At 41.0% G+C, this 13,257-nt stretch overlaps 1 protein-coding gene across 1 annotated transcript in view; it reads left to right on the plus strand.

The window, feature by feature from the left end:
- gpr158b (G protein-coupled receptor 158b) overlaps positions 1-13,257 on the plus strand; it is a 496,707-nt gene that overhangs the window by 320,810 nt on the left and 162,640 nt on the right. The window contains exon 6 of the mRNA XM_037682052.1: positions 4,117-4,226. Coding sequence (XP_037537980.1) covers positions 4,117-4,226 — 110 coding nt within the window. The remainder of the gene's footprint in view (positions 1-4,116; positions 4,227-13,257) is intronic.

Below are 13,257 nucleotides of genomic sequence, written 5' to 3' on the forward strand. Positions count from 1 at the left end.
AATAATGGGATATTTAGAAGGAAAGGTAATCTGGTGTGGGGATTTCAATGCTCATAGTACACTCTGGGGTAAAAGTAATGATAAAAATGGTCAAGAAATTGAAGAATTGATGGAATTAAAAAACCTAGTGTGTCTTAATGATGGAAGAGGAACCAGAATCAACGTTAGAACAGGAGAAGAATCAGCAATTGATTTAACACTAGTATCAAACTCACTGGCTGGCAGTTGTGAATGGGATATTGATAAGAATACAACAAATGGAAGCGATCATTACCCAATTAAGATTAAAATACAAATAAAACCAGAAAGCAGCAAAGTAGAGGGGAATAAAAAAATGGAATTTCAGCAAAGCAGAACGGAATAAATTTAATTATATCAGTGAACAAGAATTACAAAAAATTGACATGACAGCAGATGTAAATAATATAAATTCAAATATTTGTAGGGTTATTCTAGAGGCAATAGAACATTCAGTGAAGGAAAGAAAGAAAAATAGTACCGTGGTGGACAAACGAATGTAATAAAGCAATCAAGTCAAGAAATAAAGCCTTTAAAATACTTAAAAAGAATCCTATTTATCAACATTTAATAGATTATAAAAGAGAACAAGCGATGGTAAGGAGGATAATAAAGGAGGCAAAAAGAAACTACTGGAGAAAATTCTGTGACACTATTGGGAAAGAGACTAAACTTGATAAAATCTGTAAAGTGATTAAAAGAATGAATGGCATCAGGAAAGAATATGTATACCCAGTGTTGAACACAGATAAAGGAGCGATGATTAAAGATAAAGCTGAAATGTTAGCTGAAACCTTTAGAAAGACTTGTAGTACAAATAACATCAGTGAGGAGGAAAAGAAAGGGAGGGAATCCACAAAACTAAAGTATAAATATTTACAACAGAGTAGTGAAGTAAATGATCATTTATTGAACGCACCATTTAAAAAAGATGAACTAAACAGAGCTCTGAGAAAAACCAAGACAACAGCACCAGGAAAAGATCAGATCTGGTATTTAATGATAGATCATCTCAGTGAACCAGGCAAAGAAATCATTTTAGAGCTGTACAATAAAGTTTGGGAGGAGGGGGAACTGCCACAGAGCTGGAAGGAGTCAGTCATCATACCCATAACAAAACCAGGAAAAGACAACACTGAACCGGAAAATTACAGACCAATCGCGCTAACATCAAACATATGTAAGATAATGGAAAAAATGATTAATGAGAGATTAACATACTATTTAAATAGTAAAGGATATATATCTAAATATCAAAGTGGGTTTCGAAAAGGGCGTAATACATATGATTCAGCTTTACGGTTAGAACATGAAATCAGAAAAGCGCAGATAAATAAAGATAGTGTGGTGGCAGTGTTCTTTGATATTGAAAAAGCATATGATATGTTGTGGGTTGAAGGGTTGTTCATTAAAATAAAGAAATTAGGTATTACAGGGAAAATGTTTAAATGGATCAAAAACTTTTTATCAAAAAGAACAATACAAGTTAGAATAGGAGAAGACTATTCTGAGAAATATGGGGTAGAAAATGGAACACCACAAGGCAGCATCATAAGTCCCTTATTGTTTTCTTTAATGATAAATGATGTTTTTGTAGAAATAGAGGAGGGAATGGGCTGTTCACTCTTTGCAGACGACGGGGCAATTTGGAAAAAAGGAAGAAATATAGAAGTCACAGTAGGAAAAATACAGAAGGCTATTAATGAAATAGAAAGATGGGCAATAAAGTGGGGGTTTAAATTTTCAGTGACAAAAAAAAGGCAATGATATTTACACGGAAAAGAATTACAGAAGTCAAAAAACTGAAACTATACAATCAAGAAATAGAACAAGTTAAGAGTATAAAGTTTTTGGGAATGTGGTTTGATGAAAAGTAATATGGAATATTCACATTCAGAAAATTATTGATAAATGTAAAAGGGTCTTAAATATTATGAGATGTTTGGCGGGAAATGAATGGGGAGCAGACAGAACAGCATTAAAGAGAATATACACTGGGCTGATCAGGTCAACTATAGACTATGGCAGTGTAATCTATAGATCTGCAGCAAAAACCCATCTGGAGAAACTTGACAATATACAACATCAAGCACTAAGAATCTGTACAGGAGCATTCAGGACCACCCCAACCGCAGCACTTAAAGTAGAGATGGGAGAGATGCCTTTAGAAATGAGAAGAACACAGCTAGCAATACATTACTGGATCAACTTACAAGGAAATAACCCGGATCATCCAACATTAGACATTTTAAAACCATGCTGGGAAAAAGCAAAGAGAGAAACAAGAAGCTTTGGTTGGATAATCGATCAGAAGATACAAGAAGTTCAAATAAGAAACCTAACAATAAGTCCAATAATACCGTTACCAACAATACCACCATGGATACTACCAACTGCAAAAGTAGATTTTACACTTATGGAAAAGAAAAAAGATAAAAAAATCACTTTTAACTCATATACAGTACAGAAATATATAAATAATTATTATGGTTACGTTCAGATTTACACAAACGCATCAAAAGACACAACAGGGAAAATAGGAATAGCAATTATCATACCAGAGTTCCATAAGAAACAAGTTAAACGGATTACAAATGGATTGTCAGTATACACCGGGGAAATGTTAGCAGTATTATTAGCAGTACAATGGATAGAAGATGTCAGACCATTAAAAACAATAGTATGTTCAGATTCAAGTTCATCACTTACAAGTTTACAGCACAGCAACTCAGACAGCAGACCAGACATTTTATTAGAAATCCAGCAAACATTATTCAGAATAATGATGATGGGTTTGGAAGTCGTATTTCTGTGGGTACCAGCACACACTGGGGTTGAAGGAAATGAATGAGCAGACAGGGAAGCAAAAAGAGCAACAAAACAACAAGTTAACTTTATAATAACTACAAGCAAATCAGAAGCAAGAAGCATGGTTAAAGAAAAACTGAAGGAAAAGTGTCAGAAAGAATGGAATGAAGAAACCAAAGGAAGATGGTATTATAAGATCCAAAGAAGAGTGGGAGAGATGAGAACAGGAGGGAGAAACAGAAGAGAAGAGAGATTAGGAACAAGACTGAGATTTGGACACACTGGACTGAACAACACATTATTCACACTACATAAACACGAAACAGGAAATTGTCAGTATTGTGGAGAGACAGAAACAATAGAGCATGTGATTTTAAGTTGTCAGAGATATGAGAGAGAAAGAAGACACATGATGGAGGAACCTAGAAAGATTAAAGAAACATTAAATATCACAAACATACTACAGAAAGAGTCAGGAAGTAAAAGTGTAAAAATTTTGATAAGGTTCTTCATTAAAACAAAGCTGATCAATAGGATATGATTAGGACAGACAACACATACACAAGTAAATAGAATTTATTTATTTTATTTTTTAAAAAAGCATTCTGACCCACACTCCATACCAGTAGGTGGCGGTAATGCACACCATAAGTTGTTTGCCAACCGCCAATAAAACTGAAGAAGAAGAAGAAGAAGGGTGATTGCCACAGCTTGGAGCTGTTTCTGTCGCACAGAGGTTGGACTCGAGAAGACGACGTGTGTTGAGGAGGCGGCTGGCTTGAGGTGGATTGGAGATGGCAGAAGGAAGTGACGGGTCAGAAAGCGAACTGGGCGGTATGGAAATATGTGGCGGGAGATTTGAAGAGTGGGATATTGTTCAGAAAAGAAGCGGAAGAAGAATTTAAATAGTAAATCAGATGATAGCGATAATGTCAGAGAAGAGTTGTCAAAGAGACCAAGAGAAGAATATAAAGTTACACTCAAACTAACACAAGATGGGGCTACATTTGGCAGCTGGAACCCAATACATCTTACAATAATTACTAATTATTGTCAAATTTCAAACAACATTATTGTTTATCACAATCATTTTCAAGACAATTGCCCAGCAAAATTTGTTATTGTGACAGGCCTAGCAGCAACAGGTGTGGAAATGGGATTTCATCTGCCTACAGCATCCTTGTTTCCTTTATTGACCACAAGAGGAGGAAAATACTTGTGACAAAAACAAATCAGTGTGTCCCAGTGTGTGTTTGTGTTAACGGCAGCTGTGATGTTCCTCTTTTGTAGGTGATGATCCTGTACTTTAACCCCGGAGTGTTCCTGTGCATCCTGCTTAGGTGGGTTCGCCTCCTGGGATTCGCCACCGTGTATGGGACCCTCATCCTCAAGCTGTACAGGTACAGCTACAATAAAAAGTCAACAGTTAGTATAATTTTTGTACAATAACTTTTTTTCATGAACGAACCATATACTGAAAGCCAAAAGTAAAAATAAGAGAACCTCTTCCATCCTACATCTCATCTCCTCCTCTTTCTCTCTTCTTTTCACAAGTTACCTTTTTCAATTTCAATAATTCAGCCCAGTCTGTCTCACTCGTAAGCAGATCCACATAAGGTCTGATCTATCTGCATCTGCAGCTCGTGTCTTTACACACACAAATCTATACACACACGCACACACAGACACAATTTCCAACATTCTAATCTGCAGCTCAGAGCAAAAAGGGAGAAGGAGGTGAAAGATTGGTCAGCGTGTTCTCTTGGCAGAGTATCTAATCTGGTTTTTTTTGGTCATTCTTTTGTGTGAGCTCAATAGGTGGAGTGTGTCTCCAGGCTGAGCTCATGCTTCATCACACAAAATGTCAGAAATTAAACATGTATTTTTTTTTCATTGTCCAGTCTCACCACGACTTGCTTCAACTCTACTCAAGTCTGTATGGTCTTAATGGTTTTCCAATATAACTTTTGTGCAGCTTCAGTATGGATGAGCTTGTCATAGCACAGACACCCAGAACATCTGTCCCAGACAAGCTCAACATGGACAACTAAGTGAAATAACGTCACAGAGCACTCACCATCCTCTACCATCCATTATTATTTTGTTTAAGAAAGCCAGGACTCGGAAGAGAATCGGCACAATGATCAAAAATACTCAAACACTGTTCTGCTAGAATAATTGTGTCATTTTATTATTCCGCCACAGATACAGCAAAAGCATAGTACAATCACACTCAGATGTAAAATCTCACAAGTATTGATGTAAAAAAAACTCTCACCGTGACACGTAGGCTGGAGAGCCGCACAGCCGCAAGCAGAGCAAACACCAACACAAAAACTGGACGTCCCGATCGGTAGATCCACAGTAGACTCTAACTCTTTACTGAGCGCTCTCTTATTTTATACCACCCTCTACATCGCGTGAGTGTCTCCCAGTGAACAAAACATGTTTACCTGAAATGCATGTTTACTAAAAACTGAAAAACTTAAAAAGATGTGAGAAACTTCGAGATAGCGTGCAAGGGGGCGGACCAAGCCCTCCTTCCAGGCCTCCCGGGTGACTCACAAGAACATCTACCAAAAACATTTTATATCACAGGTTAAACTGTCAGGAAAACAACACTTTATTAAATTCTTTATTCATTCCACCCTTTGGTTTTTCTGACTAGTTATTTCACAGGTTAAACAGTCAGGAAAACAAAACTTTATTAAATTCTTTATTCATTCCACCCTTTGGTTTTCCTGACTAGTTTTGAAAATGTTCTCCACTGATTTCATATGGCACTCGCCAGTCAGTCCCTGCTCATTGTTGTACAGCCCTGCAGACAAAACTCAGAAAACTGATACGATCGTCATTATGAGTAAATCGATGATATATTCTGTTACCACTTACCCAATAATCAATGATCAATGTGTCAGGGTGGACAATAGAATCAATTTCAATAGTACTCAATTCCCTACCATACCAATGATCTGTCATGATTACTTCAATTTTCATTGTAAAGCTGTATTATAAATCAATTTAGTTATTCTGTTCTTTACCTTTCTAATGTAAAAATACGTACACAAATTACACATAGTATAGCTTAACAGAATAAGCAAAGGAGGGATTGCATATTGTCGCGCCGTTGATGACATTCCTGTAAATATGTCCCACCAGTGGTGGGCCGACGCTTGCTCTATTAGCTTAGCTGCATGTAAAACCTTTCCCTATGCAATATAGGTGGACACTGTTAAATCAGACACATTAGACTTATGAGACTTAACCATTTGTTTCAGCTCCGTAGACTCATTTAATGCGCATTTGAAATGGTCCATGGATACCCGCCAGGGGACTTTCAAAGATTGCCACTGTACCTCAGTTAGGCAAGTAGATGAACCGTAATTGGTTAATTGATAAGTCAAGTTGTTCCAACTCCACAAATGTACACCATATACAGGTCCTTCTCAAAAAATTAGCATATTGTGATAAAGGTCATTATTTTCTATAATATAATGATAAAAATGAAACTTTCATATATTTCAGATTCATTGCACACCAACTGAAATATTTCAGGTCTTTAATTGTTTTAATACTGATGATTATGGCATACAGCTCATGAAAACCCAAAATGCCTGTCCCAAAAAATTAGCATATTTCATCCCACCAATGAAAGACAAGTGTTTTTAATACAAAAAACGCCAACCTTCAAATAATCATGTTCAGTTATGCACTCAATACTTGGTCGGGAATCCTTTTGCATGAATGACTGCTTCAATGCGGCGTGGCATGGAGGCAATCAGCCTGTGGCACTGCTGAGGTGTTATGGAAGCCCAGGATGCTTCGATAGCGGCCTTAAGCTCATCCTGAGTGTTGGGTCTTGCGTCTCTCAACTTTCTCTTCACAATATCCCACAGGTTCTCTATGGGGTTCAGGTCAGGAGAGTTGGCAGGCCAATTGAGCACAGTAATACCATGGTCAGTAAACCATTTACCAGTGGTTTTGGCACTGTGAGCTGGTGCCAGGTTGTGCTGAAAAATGAAATCTTCATCTCCATAAAGCTTTTCAGCAGATGGAAGCATGAAGTGCTCCAAAATCTCCTGATAGCTAGCTGCATTGACCCTGCGCTTGATAAAACACAGTGGACCAACACCAGCAGATGACATGACACCCCAGTGACTGTGGAAACTTGACTCTGGACCTCAAGCAATGTGAATTCTGTGTCTCCTCTCTTCCTCCAGACTCTGGGACCTTGATTTCCAAAGGAAATGCAAAATTTACTGTAATCAGAGAACAAAACTTTGGCCACTCAACAGCAGTCCCAGGCAAGATGCTTCTGACGCAGTCTCTTGTTCAAGAGTGGCTTGACCTGGGGAATGCGGCACCTGTAGCCCATTTCCTGCACACGCCTGTGCACGGTGGCTCTGGATGTTTCTACTCCAGACTCAGTCCACTGCTTCCGCAGGTCCCCCAAGGTCTGGAATCGGCCCTTCTCCACAATCCTCCTCAGGGTCCGGTCACCTCTTCTCGTTGTGCAGCGTTTTCTGCCACACTTTTCCCTTCCCACAGACTTCCCACTGAGGTGCCTTGATACAGCATTCTGGGAACAGCCTATTTGTTCAGCAATTTCTTTCTGTGTCTTACCCTCTTGCTTGAGGGTGTCAATGATGGCCTTCTGGACAGCAGTCAGGTCGGCAGTCTTACCCATGATTGCGGTTTTGAGTAATGAACAAGGCTGGGAGTTTTTAAAAGCCTCAGGAATCTTTTGCAGGTGTTTAGAGTTACGTCGTTCATTCAGATGGTTAGGTTAATAGCTTGTTTAGAGAACATTTTCATGATATGCTAATTTTTTGGGACAGGCATTTTGGGTTTTCATGAGCTGTATGCCATAAACATCAGTATAAAAACAATTAAAGACCTGAAATATTTCAGTTGGTGTGCAATGAATCTGAAATATATGAAAGTTTCATTTTTATCATTACATTATGGAAAATAATGACCTTTATCACAATATGCTAATTTTTTGAGAAGGACCTGTACACATCCAGAAAAAGGCACCTTAGGTAATTGAGGATGACTCTTAATTGTTGCTACGCACAGAGTGTGTGGGCCTATTTGCCATAGCATATCTCTAGCTGGTTCATGAGTCCAATCACACAATACCCCGTCTCTGGTTAAACATGGGTTAACATGACTGGTTTGCAACATACATACCACTCCTTTATCAGCCATCTCGCATAGTTACATGTCATAGGTGAGATTTGTCTGTGGCTCAAACCATTCACCCTGTACTTTTAAAAACCAATATCCTTGTATAGTTATTACAGGTAAAACATGATACTTGCATACTGACGTTGTGTCATTAACCAGATACTGAACCCAATGTCCTTCACACATATGTTCATTACATTTTGTCAATTCAGATTTTAAGACCACCCAATGTGTACTTGAAATGTTCCACAGCTTCCATCACTCGTGATGACTTGATGTTGTCACTATTCTCTAGAAGCGTTCCTTCTGCAGTCGTGCATGTAGGGTTTGTAGGGTACACGTGGTCCAATTCAGTGCTTGGGTTATGTTCTAGAGTATTTCTTCTGTGTTGTCCCACATCTTTAATTGCCATTTTATCTCATTCAGTAGTATTTTGGCAGTTTCCTCTTGAGTCATAACCACTGAAGGCATCCAGACTCCAACTTGATGAACTGCTAACGAGGCATGTTTCCCTGTGTTTGATAACATAGTTCTGGTCACTTGTTGGTCGATAGAATTAGACAAACCCAGTACAGTACCTGTTCCTCCCAACATGGTGTCACACCACACTCTTTTGGCTCTTGAACACCTTGGTAATGGTGGGAAGTACACCTGCCAGTGTACATCAGTTGTCAACAGGGACTTTGCCATCTTTTGACAGGACTCTGACTGCTCCAGCTCACAGAGGAGGCTGTCTTGTTGGGTCAGAGTTTGGACCACCGGGTGGGTCTCTTTGGTTTCACATGATTTCAAAGGAATACTCACCAGGCTCGTGTCCTTGGCTGAGGAGTCCTTTATGCCCTCCGCGGTACCTGCTGTTAGGCAGTCTGTGTTACACTCCGGAGGCATTTGTATTGGCAGTGGTTTGCTCACCTTTGCCCACATCGTTTGATCACCATAATCTATAATCGCGTCGAAGCGATTTATAAAATCCTGGCCAACCAAAAATGGGAATGAGTCAACACTGGACACGTGTTGGTGGTATAGTGTCATTCTGCCAATCTGCATGTGAACCATTGCTATAGCTGTCAGGGTTGTCCTCTTCTCTGAGAGACCCTGCATTTCTACAGCACATTCTGTGAGAGGTATTACCCTGTTAACACTGCTAGCGGCTGTCCTCAGCTCCTCGAACAGTTTAGCTGACATAATTGTTATGTCCGCCCCACCGTCCAGAAGTGCTTCATGTATGAGGACACCTTCGAGTGTTACTGACAGGTATGCCTTCTTGGCGACCCCCCTTCTGATAAAGTTACACAGAAACCTCTTAGGTTTTTTCTGACGTTTCTTCACACGTTCAGCCTTGTCTGTGTAATCTTGGTTTGTCTGAACCGTCAGCACAGCAGTAGCTGTTTCTGATGTTAAGTTTGCGATGACTCGTCATTGTTTGTGTGTGAGTTAATCCCTCCTTCTTCCGATGAGGGGTTGTTGGAGGCAACAACAACAATGTCTTGGTGTGTTCCACCGACATCTGTGATGTTGTCATTCGCGCCCTCAGATGTAATAGTGATTACATCACTGCATAGTGCTCCAGGTTGGTTTCCCGTGTCAGTGTGTTTCAAAGTTTCTAACAACCTGCGTATTTTCTCTGTCTCTTCCGAGCTCAGAGGTGTAGGGCCTTGTTTCTGGAACCTTTGTGATTTTTTCGCCTCGGTTCGTTTCGTCCGAGGTGGGGGATGGTTAGGTACATCTTTTGGGGGTTCCTTTTCGGACTTCCCCTGATAATATGGGTCACCTTGGTTCCCATATCTTTGCGTCCTACGCACACCCCATTTACGATAATCACGTTCATCCTCTGAAAGAGGAGCTTTTTCGTCCCAGCGTGCACCTTCATGACGCGGTTTGTTAGTTTGAAAAAACTGCTTTTTCTCGCCTTTCTTAGGAGGAGGAGGAGGCGATGCACGCCATCCTTCCAGTTCTAGCGAGTGGGGTTTAACCTTTACACCAGGAAACACCTCTATTGGCGTCTTAGCATGAGAACATGCCTCAAACACATTCATAGCACACTGTTTAATCTCATTGATGGCTTTTTCTTTGAAATTTGCCATCATTTGTACTGACGTTTTAATGTCAGCGTGGAGATTTTTGCTGAAAACAAATTTAAAACCTTCTTCCTCCTCCATTCCGGTTTCATTTCTGTAACCAAAATAAGCTTGGAAGATTCTTTTGTAATAAACCTTTGGATGTTCATGCTTCCCTTGCGTGACCTTGTCAGCAGCTGGGAAACCAGCAGGTCCCGTGCAGGGGTCGTATTCCCTGATCAAAGCTTCACACAGAAGGTTGTAATCCCTTCTCGTGGCATCAGGTTGATGCTCGATGAAGGTGAACACCTCTCTGTCCGAAGTGAGCCTTATCAGACTGATTTTATCCTCAACCGTAGCATTAGGATAACCACTCAGTCTGAAATCAAGGTCATTTAGATACGATTTTGTACCAGTTGAACCCATTGGGCTAGGTACAAAGCGTTGTACATATTTTGAGATTTTTTACAAATCCGAAATTGGAAGAGGAAGTTTCAATGCTCTCTCTTGCCTGCTTGGTAGAGGAGACCTGTTCAGGTCTGTCCCTGCTACTTTAGGTAAGGGTGGAGGTGTGTCTCTACACACATGTGGAGGTGGCAGAATGGGATTAAGAGCAGGAGGTGCACCAAAATTCTTCTGAGGTGATTGCGGGTGACCTGGACTCTGACCTTGGTCATCTTTGAGTTCCAGACAAGCTCGCCCCACGTCAGAAATCTTATTTGTTGCTGCGGCTAGTTTCTCCTCACAGGCTTTTAAGCGTTCCTGTGATGTTTGACATTCACTTTGTAAACGCACGCCTTGTTGGACTAACGCCTCCTTTTCCAATCTGCATTCATTCAGAGCTTCTGATGTGAGCTGCAACCGTTGTCGTAGCATATCGTTGTCTGAACACAGTGCTTGGTACTGAAACTCTCTATCCCTAATCTTCTCCTCATATGAGTGAGCTTGTAATGACAGCTGAGCTCGTGAGAGCTCTCTGTCACGTTGTACCTCATTTGCACGGGTCTCTTGATCAAAGTTAGACTGTGCCATGTGTTGGAGGTACTCCTCTCTTTTGCTGTTTAACCTTATTGCAAGGTCATCAGCCTTGTCTACCACTCCATAGAATGATGCTTTCAATAAGAGCACCAATTTAGCCAGCTTGTCATAGCTTGACTTTGTTCTGTCTGTAGAGGTCACACTCTCTGCAACCACCTTCAGCTCGTCCAATAACTCTTTTGAGTTCATGTTGTCCACCTGTTCACCATATGGATGTAAGGATTCTGTGAGCAGCGTCAACGCTCCCTCTAACCAGTCCTTCATCTCACAAGGATCAAAATCCTTTACTGTCACACCTGCCATGGTTATTCACTGTTCAGCACTTATCTGGCAGTTGCCAACTTCAGATTATTTTAACAGGTAAATATTTGTATTCAAGTGTCATAAGAGTTTCACACACTTTTTAGCTCTGGGTTCACTCAACAGTACTGTGTAAGCCACTCCTTCAAATGAATGGGCACCTATTCGTAGGTTTTATCCCAATGCATGAATATTTTTAAGTAAATGCCTCTTTCTGGCAGTGTTACTTAATGTGCTTAAATCAAACAGATACAAGAACCAGGCTTCTCAGTGATATTTACTCTAAAGCACTAAAATTAAACAAACCTGCAATTTTTCTAAAAGTCTCACAGCAACTTTAGTTTTCAAACGCTTTTTTAAGCCGTTCTTTTCCAGAAATTCGCTATTTAACAGTTACTCATAAACCAGGTCGTGTTAACAAAAAGAAAAAACAAATGAGAGGAATTATCAGTCTCCCCTTCAGGAGAACTGTTATACTCCTCTCTCAACTGCAGGTGGCGGTGTAAGCTTATTTATACCAGCAGGAGTCTATGACAACTTCCTGTGGATCGTTCCGTTGACATCCGGTTGTTAGCCGTTAGCTTAATTAGCATCGGCGAAACTCGGTCAAATCAACATTTTCTGAACGGATTTAAAGCCTAAACGTGGCGTCGCTTTAAAAAGCACGTCTATCTGCATGAACACATGAGTTTTGTGGGAACAGTGGCAGCTCCATTTAGCGATTTTAAACACATTGGAGGCTTCGGTTGAACCGAGACTCATTTCCGGGGTCACGTGACTGAATCAACCAATGATCAGAGCAGCAGCGGGGGTGGGTTTTATAATCTGACATCAGAGGAAGTGACGACAGACACGTCACTCGTCTCTCCAGCGAATCAGAGCGTTTCAAACAGCGGTTTTCAACCAATGACGCATCGTCATTCTAGCTAGCATGTTAGCATTAGCTGGGAAAAGTCCGGTCAACTTTCGTCCATTTACTTTCAAAATGCACAGTTTTACTGTTACAGATGTGACGAACAAACTCTTAACATCGTTCTGAGACGGCGCCCAGCTTTTAAAACATCTCTCCATCCTGTTAGGATTTACAAATATTAGCAGATATACAAAAATAGGTCTTTAATGATAAATGAAAAGTACAAAATAAACAAGCTGACGGGGCAGCAAAACTTACATAAACAAGGAGGGAGGCACGGGGAACTCAGGAGACACGGGGAACTCGAGGAACCAGGAAGACAAGGAGAGACTCAGGAGACTCAAGGAAGCGTACCCAACGAAGAACGACCCGACAAAGGACAAGACAGAATAGGACTGCTTAAATACTTGGAGAAGACGAGACATGATGACAAACAGCTGGGACGAGACACAGGTGGCAACAATGGAAACTAATAAGGAGCACGAGGGAAACAGACACACCGGGCCACAGAAAAGTAACATCCTTACAGTACCCCCCCCCAAGGACGCCTCCAGGCGTCCCCAAAAGACCCCCCTCCCGAAGGACTAGGGTGGGTGGAGGGTGGCACTGCAAGGGTGGAGGGCCCGAGGAAAACACGAGGACCAGAGAACGGACACGAGGGACCAGAGAGAAAAGGACACGAAGGACCAGAGAACAAGGACACGAGGGACCAGAGAGAAAAGGACACGAGGGACCAGAGAACGAGGACACGAGGGGCCAGAAAAGGGACACGAGGGGCCAGAGAAAATACACGAGGGATCACAAAGAACGAGACACGAGGAGCCAAAGAGAACGAGGACAACGAGGAGAAAAAGGACACGAGGAGCCAAAGAGAACGAGGACAACGAGGAGAAAAAGGACACGAGGAACCAGAAAACGAGGACACGAGGAGCC

Source organism: Nematolebias whitei, chromosome 9 (genome assembly GCF_014905685.2).
Source record: "Nematolebias whitei isolate Nwh7 chromosome 9, NemWhi1, whole genome shotgun sequence".
Lineage (NCBI taxonomy): Eukaryota > Metazoa > Chordata > Actinopteri > Cyprinodontiformes > Rivulidae > Nematolebias > Nematolebias whitei.